This window comes from Lepidothrix coronata, unplaced genomic scaffold (genome assembly GCF_001604755.1).
Source record: "Lepidothrix coronata isolate B3197 unplaced genomic scaffold, Lepidothrix_coronata-1.0 Scaffold115, whole genome shotgun sequence".
Classification (NCBI taxonomy): Eukaryota; Metazoa; Chordata; class Aves; order Passeriformes; family Pipridae; genus Lepidothrix; species Lepidothrix coronata.
Window position 1 is genome coordinate 1,075,465 of NW_016690295.1, and position 23,791 is coordinate 1,099,255.

General features: G+C 37.1%; 1 protein-coding gene across 3 annotated transcripts in view; it reads left to right on the plus strand.

The window, feature by feature from the left end:
• Positions 1-22,873, plus strand: part of USP47 (ubiquitin specific peptidase 47) — a 52,702-nt gene extending 29,829 nt beyond the window's left edge. For all 3 annotated transcript variants that reach the window (XM_017824975.1, XM_017824977.1, XM_017824976.1), the window contains 20 exons: positions 2,368-2,463; positions 2,554-2,706; positions 3,671-3,838; positions 5,853-5,984; positions 6,685-6,761; positions 7,069-7,124; positions 7,657-7,769; positions 8,652-8,756; positions 9,745-9,952; positions 10,376-10,491; positions 11,434-11,553; positions 12,783-13,563; positions 15,396-15,571; positions 15,753-15,833; positions 16,844-16,959; positions 17,682-17,800; positions 19,536-19,666; positions 21,066-21,113; positions 21,206-21,336; positions 22,293-22,873. In XM_017824975.1, the coding sequence (XP_017680464.1) occupies positions 2,368-2,463; positions 2,554-2,706; positions 3,671-3,838; positions 5,853-5,984; positions 6,685-6,761; positions 7,069-7,124; positions 7,657-7,769; positions 8,652-8,756; positions 9,745-9,952; positions 10,376-10,491; positions 11,434-11,553; positions 12,783-13,563; positions 15,396-15,571; positions 15,753-15,833; positions 16,844-16,959; positions 17,682-17,800; positions 19,536-19,666; positions 21,066-21,113; positions 21,206-21,336; positions 22,293-22,467 (3,102 nt within the window). In that variant the 3' untranslated portion in view covers positions 22,468-22,873. The remainder of the gene's footprint in view (positions 1-2,367; positions 2,464-2,553; positions 2,707-3,670; positions 3,839-5,852; positions 5,985-6,684; positions 6,762-7,068; positions 7,125-7,656; positions 7,770-8,651; positions 8,757-9,744; positions 9,953-10,375; positions 10,492-11,433; positions 11,554-12,782; positions 13,564-15,395; positions 15,572-15,752; positions 15,834-16,843; positions 16,960-17,681; positions 17,801-19,535; positions 19,667-21,065; positions 21,114-21,205; positions 21,337-22,292) is intronic.
• Positions 22,874-23,791: the final 918 nt, after the last annotated feature.

The window sequence follows — 23,791 nt, forward strand, 5'->3', positions numbered from 1 at the left end:
TAAAGATTGTAGAGGAGACAGATGAGTAAATCTGGGGAACAGCAATGCTGCTACACAAGGAGTGAAAAATACATGGCTATTTATATAGCTCACAAGTGATGGAGTTCCCAGGAGTTTTAATCAGGCTTTTCAAAGCAAAGCTTACTATGTGTGGTAAGCAGTGAAACCACAACAGTAATGTGATAGTACTGCATTGCATTTTCAGGGGGCTGAAGCATCATCACTTTTTGCCTTGTGTAAAAATTTGTAGTATATTTCCTTGTTAAATTGCACATCACATGAGTCTACATAAGCATTACACAATCCTTTATGTCCCATCCTTTGTGTATTTCCACTTATATTCATGTCAAAGCATGAATGGCAACGTTTTTCTTACACTCAAAATATATTTTTTTTGCCATAACAGACATTTGATTTGTAAGAAATAGTTCTGTCACTATGTGATTATTAGTATTTCCTTATGTGATGTTTTCTGATTCATATTTTCTGTGTTGGCTATTAACTTTTTTTGCTTTCATTTAAATAGTTCTGAATAATAGTCAAAATGCAGTAATCCATTTCTTCCCCTTTTTGAGCAGGGTTATAACTTGCTAGGTCTTTTTTCTTAGAATTTAGAATGAGATTCCTTGTATTTCAGTGCATAATATTACCAAGTGTAAGCTCTTGAGTAAAAAGCAACTCAGCCTCTGTAGCATTTAGGAAGTAAAGACATAGACAACAATTCAGTTCAGACTCTTAAAAGGTTTTCATGTGTCTAGAAAGTCTCTCTGCCCAAGAACTGTGATTTCAGGGTTGTTCAAAGGCCTTTCTGGCTGTATCCAAAAATGGTAAATTGACATGACTGCCTTCATTGTACAGTTATTCTATTGAGTTTGGTGCGTTTTGCATTTGTGAATAGTTGTCACCAGAAATAGAGTCCTTTTTAAAAATCCTATCTCCTAGAACAGCAACAGAGCTTTTGTAAATTATTTGCTTTGTTGTTCTTCTTTCTGCTTGCCTGAGTTCTTGGAAAGGAAGAAAGGAAAAGGGAAGAATTTGGGGCTTTTTCAAGAACTTGGCATATCCTTGATTTCCTCCCAAAGTGGGACTTGCCAAACAACACAATTTAGACAGCAGTCTTAAGTTCTGCACCAGCCATGTTATGATTGGTGAGTTTACTCTGCCCAGTTAAGCCCCTTCTTACTTATTCAGGCTTCAGGGAACAGCTACAGCCCTTCATAAGGCGATGATGATTTTAAAAGCATTGTTTCTGTTATCATATTTGCTTTAAACTAAATGTCTGAATGTGCAAGATGAATTCGTTTTGGCCTCCATAGGTGAACAGAGAAATTTTGGTCTCACCTTGGAGTTCAGAAACCCAGAGCCTGCTGGCTTGCAAGCTGACTGGGTTATAGGTTTTAACTTTTAAAATCTCTGGGTAAGATTCTTCACTGAACCCATCTCAATATTCTCGTGAATTTTGCTTGAAAAAGTTTGGTCTCAAGTACATTCAACTTATGTGCAGTGTCATTGCAGCAAATCATTTGTGGGGAAGACAAATCAGATCAGTTTGGTTGTATTTGGTTTGCTGTAGAGAGGAGTGAAGTAGAAATCATTAACTCCTGGATGTAAGCATTAGTGACAGAATTATTGGGATTTTAGAACTGCCCCAAACTAGGCAGCTGTCAGAAGAGAAAATTCCAGTTATTGGTAGTTGCTTCCTAGGTTTGCACTAGGAAACTAGTTCTGCCATTACAGATGTCCATATCCACTTCTTTGAGAGCAAAACTGAAATACTCTCCCTCTGTCCCTTCCTCACCTTTCACTTAAAAATAGTGTCTTCAAATGCAGTTTCTGAAGACCCTTTGTAGAATGGGACTAATGCTGTCTTCATGGAGGGCATTTGAGGAACGTTTTTTCCTCCCACCTCCTTCTTCCCCCTGTGAATATTGGATGGTATTTCTTGGGAAAAACTTCTTTAGAAATACAGAAGAACCATCTGACAAAGCAGGGTTAAAAAATAAGCTTGTTTTCACAGCATTTGACTCTATAGACATGACTAAATGTGATGTGCAAGATAACAGGAGTAATTTTATTTTGTAGGTTTATTAAAACAGACAATTGGGATTCATCAAATACTGAATGAGATAAGAGTTAACAACAGTTGTGGTTTGACTGTTTACCTTGGGCTGGGTAGAAAGGTTAATTTCTTGTCATGTTTTCCTGACTTTTGTGTCTGTATCAAAGTTTATGTCAATCAAATATTGTTGGTAGATTTAATTGAAGTATTTGGTACACGTTTGTAATCTCACTGTCAATTTATCATTCTGAGTTATACCTACATAGTAGACATTCTCTAAAAATTGGGTAACATCTTTTTGTTGTTAGGAAGAAGCACTGCATGCTTTCATTCAGCCCGAGATCCTTGATGGCCCAAATCAGTACTTCTGTGAACGATGTAAGAAGAAATGTGATGCAAGGAAGGTAAAGACCGTCCCAATCATTGGCAAAAATTAGTTTTGGGGCATACAAATCCCGATAGTGGGAGCATAACCTTGTCTTTGCTTCGTTCAGGGTCTGCGGTTCTTGCACTTTCCGTACCTGCTGACGTTACAGCTGAAGAGGTTTGACTTCGATTACACCACCATGCACAGGATCAAACTCAATGATCGCATGACTTTCCCTGAGGAGCTGGACATGAGCGTCTTCATTGATGTTGAGGATGAGGTGAAGTGTTCGGTTTCAGAGAAAGCTATTTAACTTCCTTGAAGTTTCTCATTAAGAAAATTAAAAGTTTGGTCTTATAAAACCATTTTAACATCACTCATCTACCTAAATAGTTGTTTAGACATGGCAATGCTATAATTTGAGGATTTTAAATCTGTCCATGTGGATTTCTTTCTTTTTATACTGCAAAGGAAGCATGTTCTCTAGTCACCATAGGGTTTCATGGTTCCATAAAGAAGCTGTTTCAGATTTCTTACATCTTCAGTGTTTTAAAGACACAAGTCTCACGGCTTCTATGTATACTGCAAATCCACAATCAAACATTTTTTTGAAACTTGTGTCTGAATCTGTGTTCATCATAACATGTGATGTAAAGTTACAAGCCTCTGAATGCTGAAGTTAGTCCAGAGATCATTAATGATGAATTCCTTCCCTCTGAGTCATACTGTAATGTATACTGTAGAAATGAGATTTTAAAAATTCTTTATTTTTCACATCCATCTTCTGGCTTTTTACTCTTCTGCTTTTGACCAAAATTCAGGTCGTGTGATTACATTCACCAAAAACTATTTAGTGTGCATTCTGCATTGAAGACTAAATTTATTCTCCTGACTCCATTCCTAAAAACGTTCTGTCGCTTCATTAGCTTGCACTGGTATAAGAGAAATACTGCCTTGATTGGCTTTTCTCACTCCATACAGACCTTTGTTTTATAAGTTATGCCACTTAAGCAGTTTGATACGTCTCAGAATGCGTTGCACACAAACCCCAGAAATACTGGTCAAGGAGTGAAGACACTAACAGAAACAAGTCTGTTCTTGATGCTGAATTGCAGAGGTCTCTAGGTTTTTGAGGAATTTCATTGGTTTGCAGATTGGAATTTTTTCATTTCACAAACACTTATTTCTTGTTCTATGTAGCTTTAAATGTTGTCTAATGTTAGTATGTATGTTTTATTTTTAAGAAGTCTCCCCAGACTGAGAGTTGCACTGATAGTGGAGCTGAAAATGAAGGCAGTTGTCACAGTGATCAGATGAGCAATGATTTTTCTAATGATGACGGAGTCGATGAAGGGATCTGCCTTGAAAGCAACAGCGCGGCAGAAAGAATTTCTAAAGCTGGCAGTGAAAAGGTATGCTCAAAAAATGCTGTATCGAATTTGATTCAGATGGAGTTCATTTCCTTCATAACACCCTGTATGATGCTCTGTTTTGGAATTGTGCCAAGGTGTTGATGGCACACCGGTGTGTTGCCGCACCTCTTGCTTGAGCAGCGTTGTGCAGTGCTGAATCTTCCTGTTTCTCATTCTGCCCCTGTAAAGGGGATTTTGTAGGGCTAAGGGTGAGCAAGAGCCTGGAAGAGGAACATAGCTGGGACAGCTGACCTGAATTGACCAGAGGGATATTCCGTGTCGTATTCCCTGCTGTGCAGCATCATGCTCAGCAGTAAAAAGCAGAGTCTTGCCAAAATAGCTGTTGCTCAGAGACTGACTGAGTCTTGGTCTGCTGAGTAATGCCTTTTATTTTATTTAACGCACTATTATTTTCTTTTTTCATATTTCCTTTACTTATTAAACTGGCACTGTCTCCAACTACAAGTTTTCTCACTTTTGCTCTTCTGATTCTCTGCACCATCCCACTTGGGAGAAGGAGTGACTGACTGCCTGAAGGGCTGCTCAGTTGATTGCCAGGGTAAACCCACCACAAAAATTATAAAAATACAATTAATTCTGATATTGGGGGTGAAGTGAGAGGTCAGGAGTGTGTGTCTTATTCAAACATTGACACTAAAGCAAAGCAAAGAATTTAACTGATTTGGAGGTCACCTGAGAATAAAGGTCTTCCCGGCTTGTCAGATTGGGAATTCCCAGAAAACTTGTTTTGGCAGCAGACCCTCAAACTGAAGACTGTTTTGTCTTGTGAGCAGTGTTTTCTCTTTGAGACCAGCTGTCAAAGGCCTACCTGATTTAGTTACAAAAGTGTCTTGCAGCTTAGTAGGAAATTGGAAAGTTTTGGTCAGTTGAATAGATGAGGCCAAGGGTCTAAATGTTAAATATTCCTTCAGTCATCTTCAGTTAATATGAAAGAATTGAGCAGCAGTCCTGCTTCTGTGGGACTTAAAGGTTGGCAGAGATCTTCAACAAACTTGACTGAGTTTTCTAGCCAATACAAAATTAATCAAAAATCTTGTTTTATCGTAATAACTACAATGTGTACTTCATGTATTGTTGTTCTGTAACTTGGCTAATAGCTTTTTTTCAGACTTGTTAGAAAGCTATTTGGCTTCAGCTGTTATTTTCATAAATATTAGAGGCTGACTTGCATTTTAATCTCCACATCTGTCCCTGTTTATATGTACCTTAAAGCATTTGAGAGAGTTTTTGATATATGTTCTGAATACTGTCAATCTTACTTGGAGAAAAAGAAAAAAATTATTAATTCCAGTCACTTGACTGGAACAAGACCAGAATATTGTAATGTGTCTGTAATGCAAATGGCATGTCCTAGTACTGACAGTAGCTTTAGCCAGTTATTTCATACTACTTGTTCTCAGGGCAAACAAGCTGTCAAGCTATGCCCATTAGCTTTTGGGTTTGGATGTCTTAATAGTGAATACAGAGCACGCAAAGCATTTACAGTGTGTTTGCTCTATATGCCCTAAAATATACTTGTAACACTCGTGAGTCAGTATTGTTCAGTTTTATATCTTTAATTTATATACAACACTGGAGGTATGTCCTTAGTGCCCTGTATTTCCATCCATTTATCTATGAAAAAAAGAGTTTGACAGCAAACTCGGGGTGGTGTGAGAGGAAATAATGCAGAGACTCATAAGCATTGAGTGGTGCGTGGCTGGGTTGCTCTGTACATTAATTGGCAAAATGCAGTCTTCGAGAATGCAGAGAAGGGTGATAGCAAATAAACCTAAACTTTGTAACAAATTCCTGTATAAGGTTTAGCATCTCAGATCTCTGATTCTGTTCAGTGCCTACTGCAGTACGTAATTTCTGTTACGCAAATCTGCTTTGTAACATCCAACCAGTTACATACTCAGGTTCCTGTAATTGTTTTGAAACTTTTTTAAATGACCATTTGGTTAACTTGGCTTTACTCGACACATATCACACTTTTTTCTTCTCTCCACAGAGTTCTTTACTGTATGAGCTCTTTTCTGTAATGGTTCACTCTGGAAGTGCTGCTGGTGGCCATTATTATGCCTGTATAAAATCTTTCAGTGATGACCAGTGGTACAGCTTTAATGATCAGCATGTTAGCAAGGTAAAAATAGTATTGTTATTATCTTTTATCCTCATGTTCATGGATGAACATTTCTATTTTGTGGTTTTATCACTTCTATATAATGAAGCTGGTTTTATGTGCAGGTATTTCAAGCATTGTTTTATCTTCTCATCCTAATGTCCTGCCATATACATGTTTCACTCAGTAGCTTAACTGATTTCTAGAAGTTTTTTATTTGTCTATTTGTTTTTGTGTGGTGGGAGGAGGAGTGTTATTTCGTGAAGGTGGGATGGTTCACGAAGAAGCTTTTCCTCATGCACAGACTAGACTAGATTTAGAATTTTGCCTTCTGTGCATATGAAGAGCACTTTTTGCTTACAGAAGTATATTTGTAGATCTGTTACAACCCAGACTGCTTTTAAACCTGTCCTGGTGATGCAGGTGTTACATGTACCCATAGATACTGTTGCAATCAAGAATCTTTATATTGTTTCTCTAAGTTCCTACTCGAAAAAATAAAAAATAAAAATGTTTACATCCATTGTAAAATTAAGAGGCAGATCACTTTGAAATAGCTTTTTAGCAGTCAGCAAATAAGCAGAAAACTTTTAGAAAATAATGATAATTATTGTGTGTTAATTGTGTAATGCCACTTTTCCTAGTGAAAATAAATGCATCTTAATTAGTGCAAGTTTCTCAAATAATCGTTAAATTGATTTTTTTTTTTATTTTATTTTAGATAACTCAGGAAGATATTAAGAAAACATATGGTGGATCTTCTGGAAGCAGAGGCTATTATTCCAGTGCTTTTGCTAGGTTAGTAGTACTGTAATATTAATTTTCTTTCTGGTAGTGTTTTAGTGTAGTCAAATAATGGCCAAGATGCATGTGCTTAACATATTAGCTTAAAATTAATAGCAGATGCTATAGTTGTAAGAACTACCCTGACTGCTGTTTCAAATCATTAAAATAATATATTTTTTTTTAATTCTGTTTGTTTACTGTATTGCTATGATATATATGACATAGCTCCTTACTGGGGAAAAAAAGAATAAAAGCAGCTTTTGAAGTTCATATTTCCTTCTGTCTGATAAATCCATATATCTATTATTTTCTCCACCAGCTCCACAAATGCATACATGCTGATATATAGACTGAAGGATCCAACAAGAAATGCAAGTAAGTTAGACAACTGTATTGGCAAAAGTTGATTTTTTTAAAATTAAGTATTGCATGTTTTGATTTTTGTTCGTCTTTATGAAACAATGTGATAAAGTACACTAATCTGCATTAAGTGTAACATTTATTTTATCATGATATTGATGATATCTTGAGACTTTTATTATCAATTAATTCACTTAATAGGGTAGAATTTACCTTTTATTGTAAAAACAGGCTCAAGTGCAGTCATCAGTCTTAGTGTATTTCTTTACAACAGCAGAGCTTCCCATACTGATATTGGAATACTACACTTCTGCTATTAGCATTTTCTTGTGTTGCTCATGTATAATTAGGGGGAATAAAAGTCTGACTTCAGTTTAAATCGTGAAAAAGAGAACAGGATGTGGTATAGTGGGAAATCTGGGTGGAGAAGAGAGAACGGAAAAAGACAAGAAAAATAACTATTAAATATACCTATAATGCCTAAGGTGTTGCTCACCATGAAAAAAAATGTCATTTTTTAAAACCATTGCTTTGTTTTTACTGTCAGAGTTTCTTGAGGCACATGAGTATCCAGAGCACATTAAACAACTGGTACAGAAAGAGAGAGAATTGGAAGAACAAGAAAAGAGGCAACGGGAAATCGAGCGCAACACTTGCAAGGTGAGCATTTCTGCTGAATTGAGTAACAGTACACTGCTGGTAAGCAATGTTTCTACAGAGAACAACTTTTTTATTGCAATACAAGGACTCTTTTGTGATAAATGTGTCTGCAGGAGCAATTCTTTTAAATTGGAAACCTGTACACAGTGGAGGAATCTGCTGGAGGTATTCACCGGAGATTTTTGCTGAGTTCATGTCTTCCATGTGAATTCGAATTGGTGTTAAAACCAAAACAAAACTAAATCTGACATCTCTTGCTTTCAGCATAATTAGTTCCAAAGAGTACATCATGCTGCATGTTAGGTGTTTAGTGCTTTTAAATCTTTTCATATTGCAACCTCTTACTTTATGAAATGGTGTTTCCTCAACTGATTTTAAATAGTTATTTGGCAGAAAGTGCCGAATTTTTTCCAACTAGAAATTCAGTAGTAACGAACAAAATAGAACCTCAGTGACCTTACAAGCATGGCAGTCAGCTGCTCTATCTATGAATCCAGTGATTGTTTCATGAAGAAGTTCTCTGGCATTGCAAACTGTGTCATTCTCTGTGTGAAAAGGAATTTCACATTCGTTGTTCATATGTGCGTTTCATTTTGGAGGATTTGCTCACTGCCTGTGGTTACAAGATGTTCTGGTTATAGATGTTGTACCCTAGCTTCCAAAAAGATTCAGATACACATAAATACCTTGTGTGCCTTTTGACATTTTCTATCTTCAGTTGTGTAACCAGCTGAAAGGAAGCTGTCCTATAGCTGAAGTAGAGCTAAAGATATATTTTATGTTGGATTGTTTGAGTATGGGTTATAAACTTAAATGTGCTCTAATATGAAAGGTATTTGCAAGTGCTTTCATGATCATTTTTCTTCCTTTTGTGTTTCATAGATTAAATTGTTCTGCATGCATCCTACAAAACAAATAATGATGGAGAACAAATTGGAGGTTCATAAGGACAGGACACTGAAGGAAGCTGTGGAAATAGCTTACAAGGTATGCTATGCATAACAGGATAGCAATTGTTAGATGTATTTTTCTGCTGTTGTGTATCCTAAGTTTTTAAATTTCTAATGCTATGAGAGTATTTGGGAGGGCATGGCTATGGATGTTTTTTGTTGGGGGTTGGTTCTGGGGAAGTTTTTTATGTTGGGATTTTTTGGTTTTTTTTTGTTTTTAAAAGTGTTGTAGTCACCCATTATTGTACGAGTTTTCTGTCAGTAGCCATCAGATGATTTCTGATTAGAATGATAAAGCCTGCCCTTTTAAAAGGCAGTATGATTTTATGTACCTTTTCTTAAAAATCAGAGAGAGCTGCTGTTAGACTCACCGTAGCCTCAGCAAGTTAAAAGAATTATGAACACTTATTTGTATTGCAGTAAAATGTTATAGTAGATACATAATAAGAGAATTCTTTCAAGAGTCTTTCAGTGTAGCTAATACAATAATAGCAGTGAACATCCAGGCATCTGTTGATCTTTATCTCCCACAAACAGGTAGAAGATGAAGATTTCAGTTCTTGCTTACCTACTTGTACATTTTGCTTCTTGCCATGTGTCTTTGGCTGGGAGAGTACCCGCCAAGGCACTTAAAGGCTTGGAATGTGTTAACATCTCCTTGAGATGCAAGGAAGATAATCAGGGGATATGACTTCCTCAGGCCTCTGTGAGGCCATTTGGTATAACTGATAGGCAATGTATTCCTCTGAAAATACTTCTGGGATCTGTCTTCATGTGCTTGTATACATACTTCCCAAAATTCCCTCTCTTCTGCATTTTGATGCAGGCTTCTCTTTTGATTTTGGAAATGTGCATATGTTGCATGTCTATGCATATAATATCTCTGATGTATGTGTATGTGTTTTCTAAATCCAAGGTGAAATTAGTGAATTCAAAGTGAGATATTTTTCCTTACAAGGTAAAAACTACATTCACAAATAAACCATTATTAAATGCTTGGGGGTTTTTTTGTGTGCATGATTTAGCTGATGGATTTAGAAGAGGTTGTTCCTTTGGATTGCTGTCGTCTTGTCAAATACGACGAGTTCCATGACTACTTGGAACGGTCTTATGAAGGAGAAGAGGACACACCAATGGGCTTGTTGCTGGGAGGTGTCAAATCAACGTACATGTTTGACTTACTGCTGGAAACAAGAAGACCTGACCAAGTTTTCCAGTGCTATAAACCTGGTGGTAAGACATGTAATTATATATAGACAAGGATAGACTAAAATCATATGTTGCACAAACACAGAACTTGTAAAACATAGAGCTTCAGTATGATGTACCAAAGAAGAAAAACTTGTTGTACTGCATTTTACAAAGTCAATATTTAGAACTACATACTGTGCTGTGTTGCTAACTTGTTTCTAATTGAAGCAGATCTGAGGTTTACTAAAATTAGTCAAACTGGAACTTTTTTCTTTCTTGGCACTACATTTGGTTGGAAAATTTAATTCTGAAATCGAACTGCTTTTCAAGTTTTTACTCTTTGTATGTATTTAATGCAACCTCTTAACCAGTACATCAGACCAGCATTTTTGTGTTTTCTTTGCCTGTTGAATTTTCTCTCTATGTATATATATGTGAGATTTTTTTTTTTCCTATTCCCTGCAGAGGTCATGGTAAAGGTTCATGTGGTCGACCTAAAGAGTGAATCTGTTGCTCCTTCAATAAGTGTACGAGCTTATTTGAATCAAACAGTTTCAGAATTTAAACAGCTCATTTCAAAGGTAATTTACAGTCTTTGAGGACTTGTATTACAGGGTTTTCATTCATTTTGGCTGTGAAAATGTGTCATAATTTAAGCATCTAAAATGAGAGCCTGCACCTTTTGCAGATCACACTGAGTCGTGCAGTACTTTTTAGAGCTGATCTTGCCTATCTGCTCCTTCCTGCTAAAAGCAACAGTCTGCTTCTTCCTGCCATCCAGAGTTCTACCCCGGCTTCTGCATAAGCTTAGCCACTGTCTGGCCATATCACTTATTAGCTTACTCAGTAATAACTTCTGTGGGAAAGCTGAAGAGTTGAGCTCATGTTCTTTTTGGTTAGTAACTTGAACCACCTCTCTGAGTGTCCAGTCGGTGACAGAACTAGTGAACTGTTACTGTATAACTGAACCAACATGTTATTTCCCCTCTTGTAATTGAAACTTAACATCCACAGCTGTCCACATTCTCTGTACAAACTCTCTTTTTCGTCCCAGCAGCTATTTGTTATTAAGATGCAAATTGATTTTTTTTTTTTTACATGGTCTTAAACCATGGGATGTTACTGCTTCCATTGAATTGGAAGACACACTATGCATGCTCAGTTCTGTGTAAGATAGTTCAGTGGTTGGTGTAACTACATAATATTTGTTATAAAACATGATTCCAGCATTTTGAATTCAATCTAATTAAGAATTAGGTGAGCACTGTGCAAAACCTGATGCTTGAAAATATTTCTTTTATTTTCTGTTGGTTCATAGACTAAATTATAAGACCAATTTCTTATATTACTGGTCATTAGCAATTTGCCACTTCTCTGCAAAGAAAGCCAGGCCATTTCAGTCATCTGACCTTGTGGAAAAACTACCATTTGCTCCATATCAAATCTCTAAAAATGAAAGGCTTGTTTCAGTATTTGAAGCTGTGTATAGTGCACGTTACCTCACTGTCGGTGTCTTGTTTTAGGCTACGCACCTGCCCGCTGAAACAATGCGCGTCGTGTTGGAACGGTGCTACAATGACCTGCGTCTCCTCAACGTTTCCAGCAAAACACTGAAAGCTGAAGGCTTTTTTAGAAGCAACAAGGTACATGCTCTGGTTTTTAAATTGTTTACTTTTTGTGTCTTTGTAGACTTGGCTGTTGTGAAAAGCGTGGTCTGTATAGAATTGATAATGGATAACCATCGTGTATTTTGCTGTGTACCGTGTGGGGTTTTATGTGCCCAGTGCTGTGGTGCTGAGGAATACTATAGGCTATATATGAAACTAGGTGTACCTAAAAGAGTGGATTGAGAATCTGGTTGTTACTCAGTGGTTCAAATGATGGTGAGGTTAACAACCTTATGATTAAGACTGTTAAAGGTCAGCCATTCTTAGGGAACAAAGACTGATACATTGCTGTGAAACCTACCTGATTTTTCTAAACCTTCTGAAAACTGTACCTGCTCTCAGTATTAAACTTCCCAAAAAAACAAAAGTCAAAACTAAAAGCAAGTTTTTGGTGGGTCTTCATCTTAAGTTCAGCAGTTTTCACTATGCAGATTATCCCTAGATAGTTTATATTATTTTTTCAAAAAAGACTTCTAATGTTTCCAATAATAGTTGTGCAATTCATTCAGAAAAAGATTTACTTAGTACTCAAATAACATTTTAAATTTGTACATTGTCTTTTTTACTGCAGTAGTTGTAACACATAGCACATTTTGCTCATCCTCTCTCTCTGAACTTTAAGCTCAATATCAAGTCTTCTGGATGAAGAAAGATTAGTGAAGGCTTTGGCTTATAGAGGAGCAAAACAATGGCATTGACTTGTTATTTAGTTACTTTGAGCCTGTTCACGTTGTCGCTGCAACAGAGGCCTTTGACAAAGGGGAAAAAAGGTGTTTGATTTGTACTATTGCTTACCCATGTACATGTTTAAAAGTTTCTTATGATGTTCTACTAGAAAATGAAGACAGACTGTCTGCTGGAGTTGTGGGGCTCATTGCTACCAGAACTAGTGCTACTGCACAGGTGAAGGGTGCACATGAGGTGATCTATGAGTATGCTTCTGAACATAAGCACTTACTGCAGCTGGTCAGTCTGGTTACAGCTCACTCCAATCTTAACATGATTATGAAAATAAGGAAAAGTGAAACCATTATAATACAAACTCCTTAGTCTGTCTTTTTCTAAGCGTGTATTTTAACTCTATTATAAAAGGTGATGTTTCTTGATGACGTTATTTCCGATGTGTGCTCAATCCTGTCTGTTTGCTATTGTCACTTTTATTTGAAATGACACTACGTGATGAAACACTGTTATTTTATGTTCAGGTATTTGTTGAAAGCTCAGAGTCTTTAGACCGTCATGTGACATACACAGATTCTCATTTATGGAAGCTTTTGGACCGTCATGCAAACACAATCAGACTGTATGTTTCATTGCCAGAGCAAGCACCTGGATCTCAGTTTAGACGAGGGGTTTATCAGAAGTCTAGTGGAGGTGCAGGCAACTTGGATGAAGCCTGTGAAAGAGTTAAAGGACCTGTAGGTAATATGAAATCTGTAGAGGCGATTCTGGAAGAAAGCACCGAAAAACTTAAAAGCTTGTCCCTGCAACAGCAGCAGCAGGAGGGAGATAATGGAGACAGCAGCAAAAGCACAGAAGCCAGTGACTTTGAAAACATTGAATCACCTTTAAATGAAATAGATTCCTCAGCATCAGCAGAAAACAGAGAACTTGAAAACCAAATTCAGATTTCTGATCCGGAAAATCTCCAGTCAGAGGAACGGTCGGATTCGGATGTAAATAACGACAGGAGTACGAGTTCAGTGGACAGTGACATCCTCAGCTCCAGTCACAGCAGTGACACGTTATGCAATGTGGACAATGCCCCGCTTCCCTTGGCTAATGGACTTGATTCTCACAGTATCACAAGTAGTAGGCGATCAAAAGCAAATCAGGGGAAGAAGGAAACCTGGGACACTGCAGAGGAAGATTCTGGAACAGACAGTGAGTACGATGAAAGTGGCAAGAGCAGAGGAGAAGCACAGTATATGTACTTTAAGTCAGAACCCTACGCTGCAGAGGAAGGCTCGGGAGAAGGGCAAAAATGTAGGTATTCCTTTTTAAGTGCCTTAAAATAATCCAGTGTTTATTACTATTTAATTCATATGCTGTGTTAAGATAATGACAATATTGAAAAACTTGATTATAATGTCAAATTAAATCTAACAAAAGTGCAAAGATGGCATGTGGTGTCACGGTCAGCAAAAATCTAGCCTAATTTAGATATTGGAATAAGTGATTACATATTTGAACAGTGTCTTGCTTTTTTGTTTTTAAGAAAATGAACATTTATTTATATGTAATGGAAGTGTTCTCTGGAGAGGAAGCTGCGTTGTCTTCCAGTGAAAGAAACATTGTTTCACCCGCTGCTGCTGATTCACCTGTTTCAGAATGCACTTATTTACTGTGGTTAACAGAGCAATAATTCTGTTACCATTTAGACTAACAAACCTGAGAAGTCCTAGTCATTTGGCTGTAAAGAAAGTTCAAATATACTTGATATTGAAAATTTAATTGAGTAGACCATTGCTTTTCACTGACTGAAGTACAGTAGGTACAATGATGTGTAAGGCTGACATGAAAGTGTCCAAACAAGTTCAATATAAGAGTGTAAGTAGTATATAATTGTCATAAAAATAAATCATTTAAACAATGCTCTGTACTTGCATATGTTTTATAACTAACAGAATAATAATTAAAGAACAGCAGAATGTAAGATAAATATTTTGGAAGGCAAATGTTTTCATGTCAATCCAGTAATCCTGATGTAATAATAATAGAAGAAAGAGGAAAATCACTTTTGCTGATTTTGTTTTGGGGTTTTTTTTTGTAAACAAACATTAAATTTTATAAAACAATGGAGAAATTGATTTGCATCTACTAGAGGTTTTTTAAAAATTACTCCTTTAGCTTGGAGTGATCTTTGGGGCTAATTTTGAACTGCTTTAATTTTTCCCTGTTTTGTTTTGGTAGGACTAGTTGGATTCAGGAATTATTTGTTTGCAGTAATTTTGACATTTTCATTGTACACTGTATAAATTACTATCCTGAGGGGAAAACTTTTATGTATTTTTAATATAGTAGCATGAACAGATTTATAATTCAAATAATTTATTTGTTATTTAAATATTCTGAATAGGAATTTCTTCTAGAAAGTCATGACATTATATAATCCCTACACAGTTTGTTGTGTAGTGCAAATTGCATGTATCAAAACCACAATTTTCTAAAGATAAACTATTCACTTTACTTTCCAGAATTCCATATTACTGCTGCGGCTTTTCCTTAATTACAAAATTATTCCCTAAAAAAGTCCCTTAATCTAGACTTGATCTTGCCTTGTGATATCCTGTGGCCTTCCGGAACACAGAATTTACGTAACTTTTTAATCCTGAAAACCAGGGTGGGGAAAAAAAAAAAAGGAGTTGAGTGGCATGTGCCTGGCCAGCCCCAACACCAAAGCACTGCTGTCTCTCCCTTGAGGCAGGGCAGAGCTGTAGGAAGATTATCTGCAATCACTCCATCATACTCTCTTTAGTTTTTGTCTTACTGGATGGAGAAGATACTACTTTGCTCCACTGCTACACTCATTGCAAACCAGGGCAGCTGGGAACTGCTGTGTCTTCCAGGAATATCTGCCCGTAAACACTTAATATGTAATATGCAAATATTACTTAATATTAATATGCAGAGCTTTTAAAGGTTACAGTAACAACGTCAGATAAAATGTGTTGTGGCCATTAACTGTAATTCAGACTTTTCAGTACTGTTTTGCTGCAAGTGATAACTGCAACTATATGAAAATCATGTAAGAGTTCTTTTTTTTTTTTTTTGGTAGCAGGGTTTTTCATGCCATTTTTATCTTTATTTTTGTTTAGGGCTGATGGTGCATGTTGATAAAAGAATTACGCTGTCTGCCTTCAAGCAACATTTGGAGCCTTTTGTTGGAGTTCCGTCTTCTCACTTCAAAGTCTTTAGAGTCTATGCCAGCAATCAAGAGTTTGAGAGTGTTCGGCTGAATGAGACACTTTCATCATTTTCTGATGACAATAAGGTTATTCAGAAGTTATTTTGAATCATTAAGAATATATTGGTACAATGTAGATAAACTTAACATAATTTACAACTTTTGTTAATTTGCCAGGTGAAGTAATTACTTTGGTCTTGGTAGTGTGTTACAAAATACAATTCTGATTTTGATACCAGTTCTAAGAGATACTCCTTTTGCCTTCTAGATAACTATTAGACTTGGAAGAGCCCTTAAGAAAGGTGAATACAGAGTCAAAGTCTACCAACTCTTGGTAAACGAGCCTGAGGTAAGGCATTGAATATTTCAATGTTGATTCAGGAAAATATTAATGTGTGCTTTGGCCAAGGTTTTCCTGTGAAATCTTGAGAAAAAAATGGAAGTCCTTCTTTTCTTTGCAAGTTTTCTTGGATTTAAAAAGGGAGTTTGAGGTTATTTCTCTTTATGCTGTTCCAAGTAAACAATTGGAATGTGATCTGCTGTATCTCTCAAGTGTCTTTCTTTCTACAGTGTAAATGCAGGACAAATGAATTGTTTCTTTGTTTCCCTTAAATGCATGACAGTCACGTAGCATTCTTTCCAAAGAAGAAACAACTCATGGTTGTGGTTTTCAATAATGTTGAACTGATCTAATTTGTCTCATTCATGTGCTTGTCAGAATGGTCAGCTGGGTAATAGTCCTCTCTGTGTAAGACAAGCCTGAAACAAAAATGCCTCTCTTGCAATAATGGAGCTCACGAGCTTGGGACATCTTTTGGGACATGAAAAGTATAGAACTGATGTCACTATATAGGTTGCAGTCTTTAAAAGTTGACTTTGCACTTTAATTTCATTTTTGGGACAAAACTGCAGAATACATGTTAATATTGGATAAGAGAATAAGCTGAAATGCTAAAGCAGGGAATAAGATAAATTTAAAAGTAACTTCCATAGAGTCATAAAGTTCTGGTCTGTCTGATCAATGAAAGCCAAGAAAGCAGCATTTTTATGATCATGTGGCTTATTTAATTTGAACACTCCTCTCCAGTTGTTTGGAATGTGAATGTAATGGTAGCAGTTAGCAGTGCAGCACAAGGCAGTATTTCTGCAGGGGCATTCAGGGTGTCTGAATGGCCTGCCAAAGGGCTGCTGCTGCACAGAGTAGTTATGCCCCATTTTAATTAATTTATTGCATACCTTGTTTGTGAGAAGCGTTCTACATTTTGCCAGGTGGGTGGGACTGGTCACAGAGCACAAACAGAGGCAAATCACATTTTTGTGTTCAGTGAATATTTAATCTCTTTCTGTTTATGTTCACAGCCATGCAAGTTTCTTCTAGATGCAGTTTTTGCTAAAGGAATGACTGTCCGACAGTCCAAAGAGGAGCTGCTTCCTCAGCTTCGAGAACAGTGTGGCCTAGACTTGACAATTGACAGGTAAAGAGACTGCAATCCATTGAAGTTACCTGATTGAATACTACTTTAAAGTGTGTTTTGATTTTTTTTCCTCTTGTGGACAAAGGAAGTATTGAAAGAAGCGAAAATAAGTTACTGTGATCTTTGAATCAGCCTGTGAATACAAACAGTAATTCACCAATTCTTGACTTTCATCTCATGCAGAACGAATTCTATAGGGAATAACATTTACATAGAATTGCCTGTGTGCAACATGTCTGTAATTTTAGATCTGATAAGTTGTATTCTCTCAGAAGGATGATTTCCTTCAGGAAGGAGAACATTAAGTCAATTCATAAAAAAGCCACGTGCTCTCTAGATGCAGCTTAGATCACTGCAGCAAAGCGCTCGTGCAGCATCACAGTGTGTGTGTACAGCACTGATCTGTCTTGCCTTTACCATAATAGGGTAATCCCTAATTAGGAAACTCTTCCTTTAAATCCCTACACATTTCTTCCACTGAACAGGCAGAACATGGGCTTGTCTTCCTTGTGTTTATGAATGATTCAGCCCTAAGCCAGTAGTGATACCCTGCTGTCAGGACTATTTCAGAACGTGAAATCTTTTCTGATAAACCTAAGCAAACCTTGCATTAATGAGCTGTGTTCTAGTTATGTCAGAAAATAGTCAGTTTTGATCTCTGGTGGTGCTAAGTGTTTATGAGCAGTTAGAAACTCAGTGTTTTCTTTGGGATGTATTTATAGGTTTCGCCTACGAAAGAAAACCTGGAAGAATCCGGGCACTGTGTTTCTGGATTATCATGTCTATGAAGAAGATATCAATATTTCAAGCAATTGGGAGGTCTTCTTAGAAATACTTGATGGTAATGATATAGTGTCAAGAGAAAGTAAAAGAGTTTTTTTCTTTAAAGGACATTGGAAACTATACTTTCCCTTTTCTTCCTTTTTTAAAGACTATTGCTGACATTTTAATGGAATTTTGTTAGAAAAAAATGGATGCGAAAAGAATTAAGAATAATAAAGCCTCTGTGAAGCTGGGGGCGATTGTGCAAGTGCAGATTTCCTGTGGCCATGTGTGCTAAAGGTCTCATAGCAGTACTTTGGCAGCTGTGTTCAGTTCTGGTATTTTTAATTTTTAACAGAGTTGTGCCAATACATGCCAAATGAACATGGGAGATTCAGGAGGCCTGTAGATTTCTATGGACATATGTATCAGCTCACACTGCAATTAAAACTTTAGTTTTAAATATTTTTTGGTTAGATTTAGCTAGTTGCTGTACTGTTTCTGTACTGTGTAGGTCTTGGAGATATAACTACTGTGGCCTCCCTAGTTCACAGACGTGTCAAATTATAGATTACAGGGCTTCCAGTGCTCTGTAATAGTTTGTAGAATTCTAGCTCTGCCCAAAAGGTGCTACTTTAATCCAATTGTAGAAGATGCAGCTTGATCCCGCTATAATCTGCAGAAATCAAATTGTATGTACTCACTGCTACCCCAGAGCAGCAGGTACTTTGTTCTAACAAAGAAGAGTGTCAAGGCAACTGCTGTAAGTCTGGGTTTGCATCATCATTGCTTTCATCTTTGCTGTCAGTATTTAGCTGAAGAGCTTAGGCAGGTAACTGTAAATTATTCTAAATTGCATTTATTTAAGTTTCTTAGCATAATGGGTTCACATCACACTGTTGCAGACATACTTAAATCAGTTATTCTGTGGCTCTGAAGAAAATTTGTGTAATTGCTTCAGACTTGAAATAAATGCTAAGAAGCACTAGGTGACTGTATCTTCACTTCAGACAATGGGTTAGTGTTGAAAGGTGGCACAAATGTAGTCACAGGCAAGGCTGCAAAAAGTATTTAGGGAAAAGCTTACAGAGTGGTGGTAGTTTCATGCAAAACAAGAATGTAAGGGTAGACAAATGTTTAAGCCACAAGTTCTGCATGCTAAGTTATAAAACTATAGACCAATTGAAAATATGAATAAAATCAGCCCTTGGATATCACTTCTGCTTATCTTGTAGTATAAACAGTATTACTCTATAAGCCAGTGAGAGCTCTGGTACCTGAAAGTGGTATAGAAAGGCTGGAGGCAGCACATACTGAAACTCTGGAAGGTGGTGGGTGTAACACAGGTTTTAATAACAAGTGTGGAGTTGGTATGGGAAATTTGGAAGTCAAACAGGGAAAGCTTATTTTGGTAAAGGAAGTGAAGCACATGAGTAAATACCAGATTGCTGAGGAAGGCCTCATGCAAATGTCAGACCTGGAGATCCGCCTCTGGTTAGGTGGATGGATATTGTATGGATAGCCAGGCTGGGTGTGATGGAAAACTGTGCCCTAAAGAAGAGCAAATAGCATGGCTTCTAGGAGATTCTGCCTATGAAAAATTCTCTGAAAGGAAGCTGACAACAGAAAAGTTCAACTAAATTCTAGTTCCTTCCCACTCCCCTTTTTTTCAAGTGAGCTACTTGCAGCACACTTACTGTGTTGCTTAGTTTGTATATATATCTGGAGGGCAGTCTTTCATATTAGTGTTTAATATAATTTAAAAGAGGATATTTTGTGATGTTAATACAATAAATTTCCTTTTTCTTTGCTAGGAGTAGAAAAGATGAAATCCATGTCACAACTTGCTGTTCTGTCGAGACGATGGAGGCCATCGGAGATGAAACTCGATTCTTTCCAGGAAGTAGTACTAGAAAGCAGCAGTGTTGAAGAATTAAAAGAGAAGGTAAAATGTGTAACATGATGAAAGTTTCTTGTGGTGACCAAGAGCCTTATTGATGTCCTCTATGGGGAAGCACAAAGATGTTATGGCTACAAAAATCTTGTTGCATGGTGATTAATTTTTTTTCCTGGGGAATCAGTAATCTATCCCAACCTATTACCAAAACGATTTGAATTATCAGCTTTACTTCTTAATTTCACATAATGGTCTGTTGTGAAAGTATTCAGGTGAATGTACACCAAAAGAAGTCACATTTTGAAGTTTAAGCAGCCTAATATTATCTGTGTCCCTTATCCTTGAAAAACACATGTGAAAGAAAAGCTAAGCTATTGTCACTGTGTGTTTTTTACAAGCTTTATTCCAAAATACCAAGCCTTTCAGCCTCTTCATATATGAATTTGAGAGCTGTTGCTTGGGGATGGTGTTACCAGTATCAAGTAGACTGAACTGTGTTTTGGTTGGAAAGAAATATGGCTGTGGTGTGGTTTGGTTTTACTTGAGGCTGGAACCCTCTAACAGGTAAGCAGACCTGTACCATCCTAGCAGAAGTCTAGAGTAGGGGTGTCTCGTATTGAGACTGTTTAGTCAATCCAGTAAATCAGAGTTCCACTGCTGGTGAAATGTTTATCTATGTGTGGCAATACCCAGATGTTAGAAGGCCACCTGGGATGTTGAGGGCAGCAGAAATGCTGGTATCAGTGGACACTGAGCATTGATAAGTTAGAAGAGGTTAGTGTGTGTACGCAGATTAAGCTACGGACTGGTTTCTTGTATTCTTTAGGTAGAAATGAAGATCTGACTGCAGGTTCTTGCATGCAGCCTTCAAGACTTCCTTCTCACTTGTATCTGAAGAAAGAGTTGGTTGTGCTTGTTTTCTTAGGAATTGATGTGCAGGGAGCAATTTTAACAGCATTTGCTCCAAGAGGCCTTAATCGTTTTACTGCTGCCAATAGTAAGAGAAATTTGCACCTGAGACATGTGCAGGGCTAATACATTTGAGTTTGGCTTTTGTCAGCAGTTTTTATTTATGCTTAGTTTCCTTCTGAAGGCTGGCTGATGAACCTGAGGATTTAACATGAGGCAGTTGGTCTCTTTTTATCTTGGAACATGGATGTTATTAATTAATTGGTTTTATGAACTTTTTTGTCTCCTCTTCAGTATTAAGAGAAGTGTGATGAAATACCATCACAGCAAGCATCACTTGTGACAAACACTGGTAACTTCAAAAATGTTAAAAATGTGTACTCTGTCACTGTAATTTTGTACTGATGCTTTGGATCATTGGAGGACTTTCAGATACTTTAATCGACTTCTAGATTTGGCAGATTATTGACTTTCTGTAGACAGTGTGTCATGTTGTTTTGGAATTGTATTAAACCCACCATTTTTCTTCACTTTACAGCTGAGTGAAATAAGTGGAATACCCTTAGAAAACATAGAATTTGCAAAGGTAAGTAAGATTGTGTGTATTTTTACTTTCTAATGGCACAGATATGTGATTGTGAGTTTTATTGTATTCACTGAGTAATTGTTCTTTCTCAGGGTAGAGGAACTTTTCCATGTGACATTTCCATACTAGAGATTCACCAAGACTTGGACTGGAATCCTAAAGTATCTACATTGAATGTCTGGCCTCTGTACATTTGTGATGATGGTGCAGTAATATTTTATAGGTATGCATTTCATTACGTTATAATAAACCATGCAAAAAAAGCTGTGTAAGATCTGAGGGATGATGTAATTGACAGGAACATAAAATACTCTTCTGTCACCATAAAGAAAAGAGGGTTTAAAACAGTCAGCTGAAATATTTGTGCTCCTCAGCTTCCTAAAAACCTATTAATTAAGTTTAAGAAAACAAGCACTGCACCCTTTTACTCAATCCTCCTTCCCAAACCACTGAAAATATTTTGCTGAATGCAAAACTAGTTGCTATGCTTATGTGTGGATTTAATATCTTAATATATCCCTTGTGGAGTTTGTGAATGTCTTGCTGTATGTTTTGGACAGCAAGGATTTTATTTTCTGAGTTTATTCCTTTGAGAAATTAATATGGCTTATTTGGAAAAAAGGCTATTAGGATAAAAATTTTATTATGCTGAAAAATGTTGATCAGCTGGTGGCAGTAGCCCAGAGGCAGGATTTGAGGACTGAGAGCTTGAATATTGTCATTCTTCTAAACTTAGGAGGTGGGGCAACCTCATTGCTTCTGTGGTATTTTTCATAATTGCATGTGAGTTGGGGGGGAAACAGCTGGTTGATAACGTGCTGGTCTGGATGAAAATTATTTGGGAGAACATCTGGTAGCTTCTATTAGGGGCTGGCTGACACGCTGCTTCCAGCTGTTGGCACTGAGAGCAAATACAGAGCACAGCCCTAGCTGTCTATAAAGAATAGGAGTTAGGGAGATGGAGGAGTATGGGCTTGTTTCTTCCCCTGGGTGAACGTGTCTGCTGGAAAAGCAGGTTTAGACAGATTGTTCGTTTCTGCAGAGGAGGGAAACAATCCCTAAGAATTGTTGTGCTTAGTTGTGGTTTTAATAAGTTACTCCAAGTGGAAAAAAAAAAAAAGGCAGAAATCTAATTACAGTTACTGTATTGATCCGAGTTTTAACATGTTTACGTTTTAGGGATAAAACTGAAGAATTAATGGAATTAACAGATGAGCAAAGAAATGAACTGATGAAAAAAGAAAGCAGCAGACTCCAGAAAACTGGACACCGGGTAACCTACTCTCCCCGTAAAGAAAAAGCACTAAAAATTTATCTGGATGGAGCACCAAATAAAGATTTGACTCAAGACTGATACTTGCTATAGCATTTTCCCTGGGGAATTTTTTTTGTTTCCAATAAAAAGGTTCACTACTACTGTGTAGTGCCATTACGGCAGGACATTCATTAGGTGTAAAGCGCTGACACCAGCACCGGGCGGGCGGTGACCCGCCGGCAGCGCAGGGCCCCGCCGGGTCACTGCTTGACTTGGAATCATGTTGTGCACTATAGTCAAATGTACTGTAAAGCTAAAAGGGATGTGCAAATAAAAGATTAGAACTAAAAAAAAAAAAAAAAAAAAAAAAAACAAAAAAAGTGGGCGGGGAGGGAATCGAGTGGAAATTTTTTGAGGACAGTGTGCACATAGTAGCTAGTGAAACTAGCCTCAAACAGGATACTCATAGCTTAATAATAAAAGCTGTGCAAAGGCCATGAAAGAATCCTTTTCTCTGTTTGTTTCACTGATACACGCATTACCTCATCAGAGAGTCGGAAGTAAACGTTAACACATTGGTCCTAGAAGAGCGGCAGAAAAGGGCCGGAGGTGGAAGTGCTGCAAGTGCAAGGTTTTATACTATTCTTCCATAAAACAGGCGGTCTGAGAGGTGTCTGCAGAAAGCTGCCAGCAGGCGCTGTTTGTTTGCAGAAGTGCTGTTGTAAGGTAAACTGGGGGTTTTTAATAGGTTACAGAAGCCGATGAGCAGCTCTAGTGTATTGGGTTCGATGTGTAAATAAAATTTGCCCTATCCATTCACCAGAACTGCAGTTCAGCTATTTACCATGCTATTTCTTTTCACATATCAACATTCATTGTGTACATTTGGAAGTATAGTTGCCTATTTAAATTTGTATTCATTTTATGTTTGATGATGCTGGGTACTTTAGGGTTGTACTTCCCCTTGTTAATTAAGTTTTTGTTTTGTTCCGCTACTTTTTGTACATTTTGTTTTTAAGGCTATGACAAGTTTGCATCTTCTCCACCTGCTGAAAGTCAGTTTATTATTCCCAGAGTTGATTCCATAGCTATATGTAGTCAAATATTGGGGCAACCTCTAACACCTCAACGTACAAACTTAGTAGTTCAGGCTGTGGTGCAGAGACTGATGCAGTCAACATGATTTCATTGCAAAGCCTAGGAACAGCAGTTTTTTGCTTTGGTCCATAAAGATCAATAGAGAACAATTCTCCATAGTTTTTGGGAAAAACCACCTAATTTATAACAATCAAAAGATTTTGGTAAACTTTTTCATGCCAGATGCTGTTTACAACAATGAACATGCCAATAAAACATTTGTTCATTCTGTTGTGTTATTTTAATCATTAAATGCTGTGGTTTTTATTTAAAAAAATATGGAATT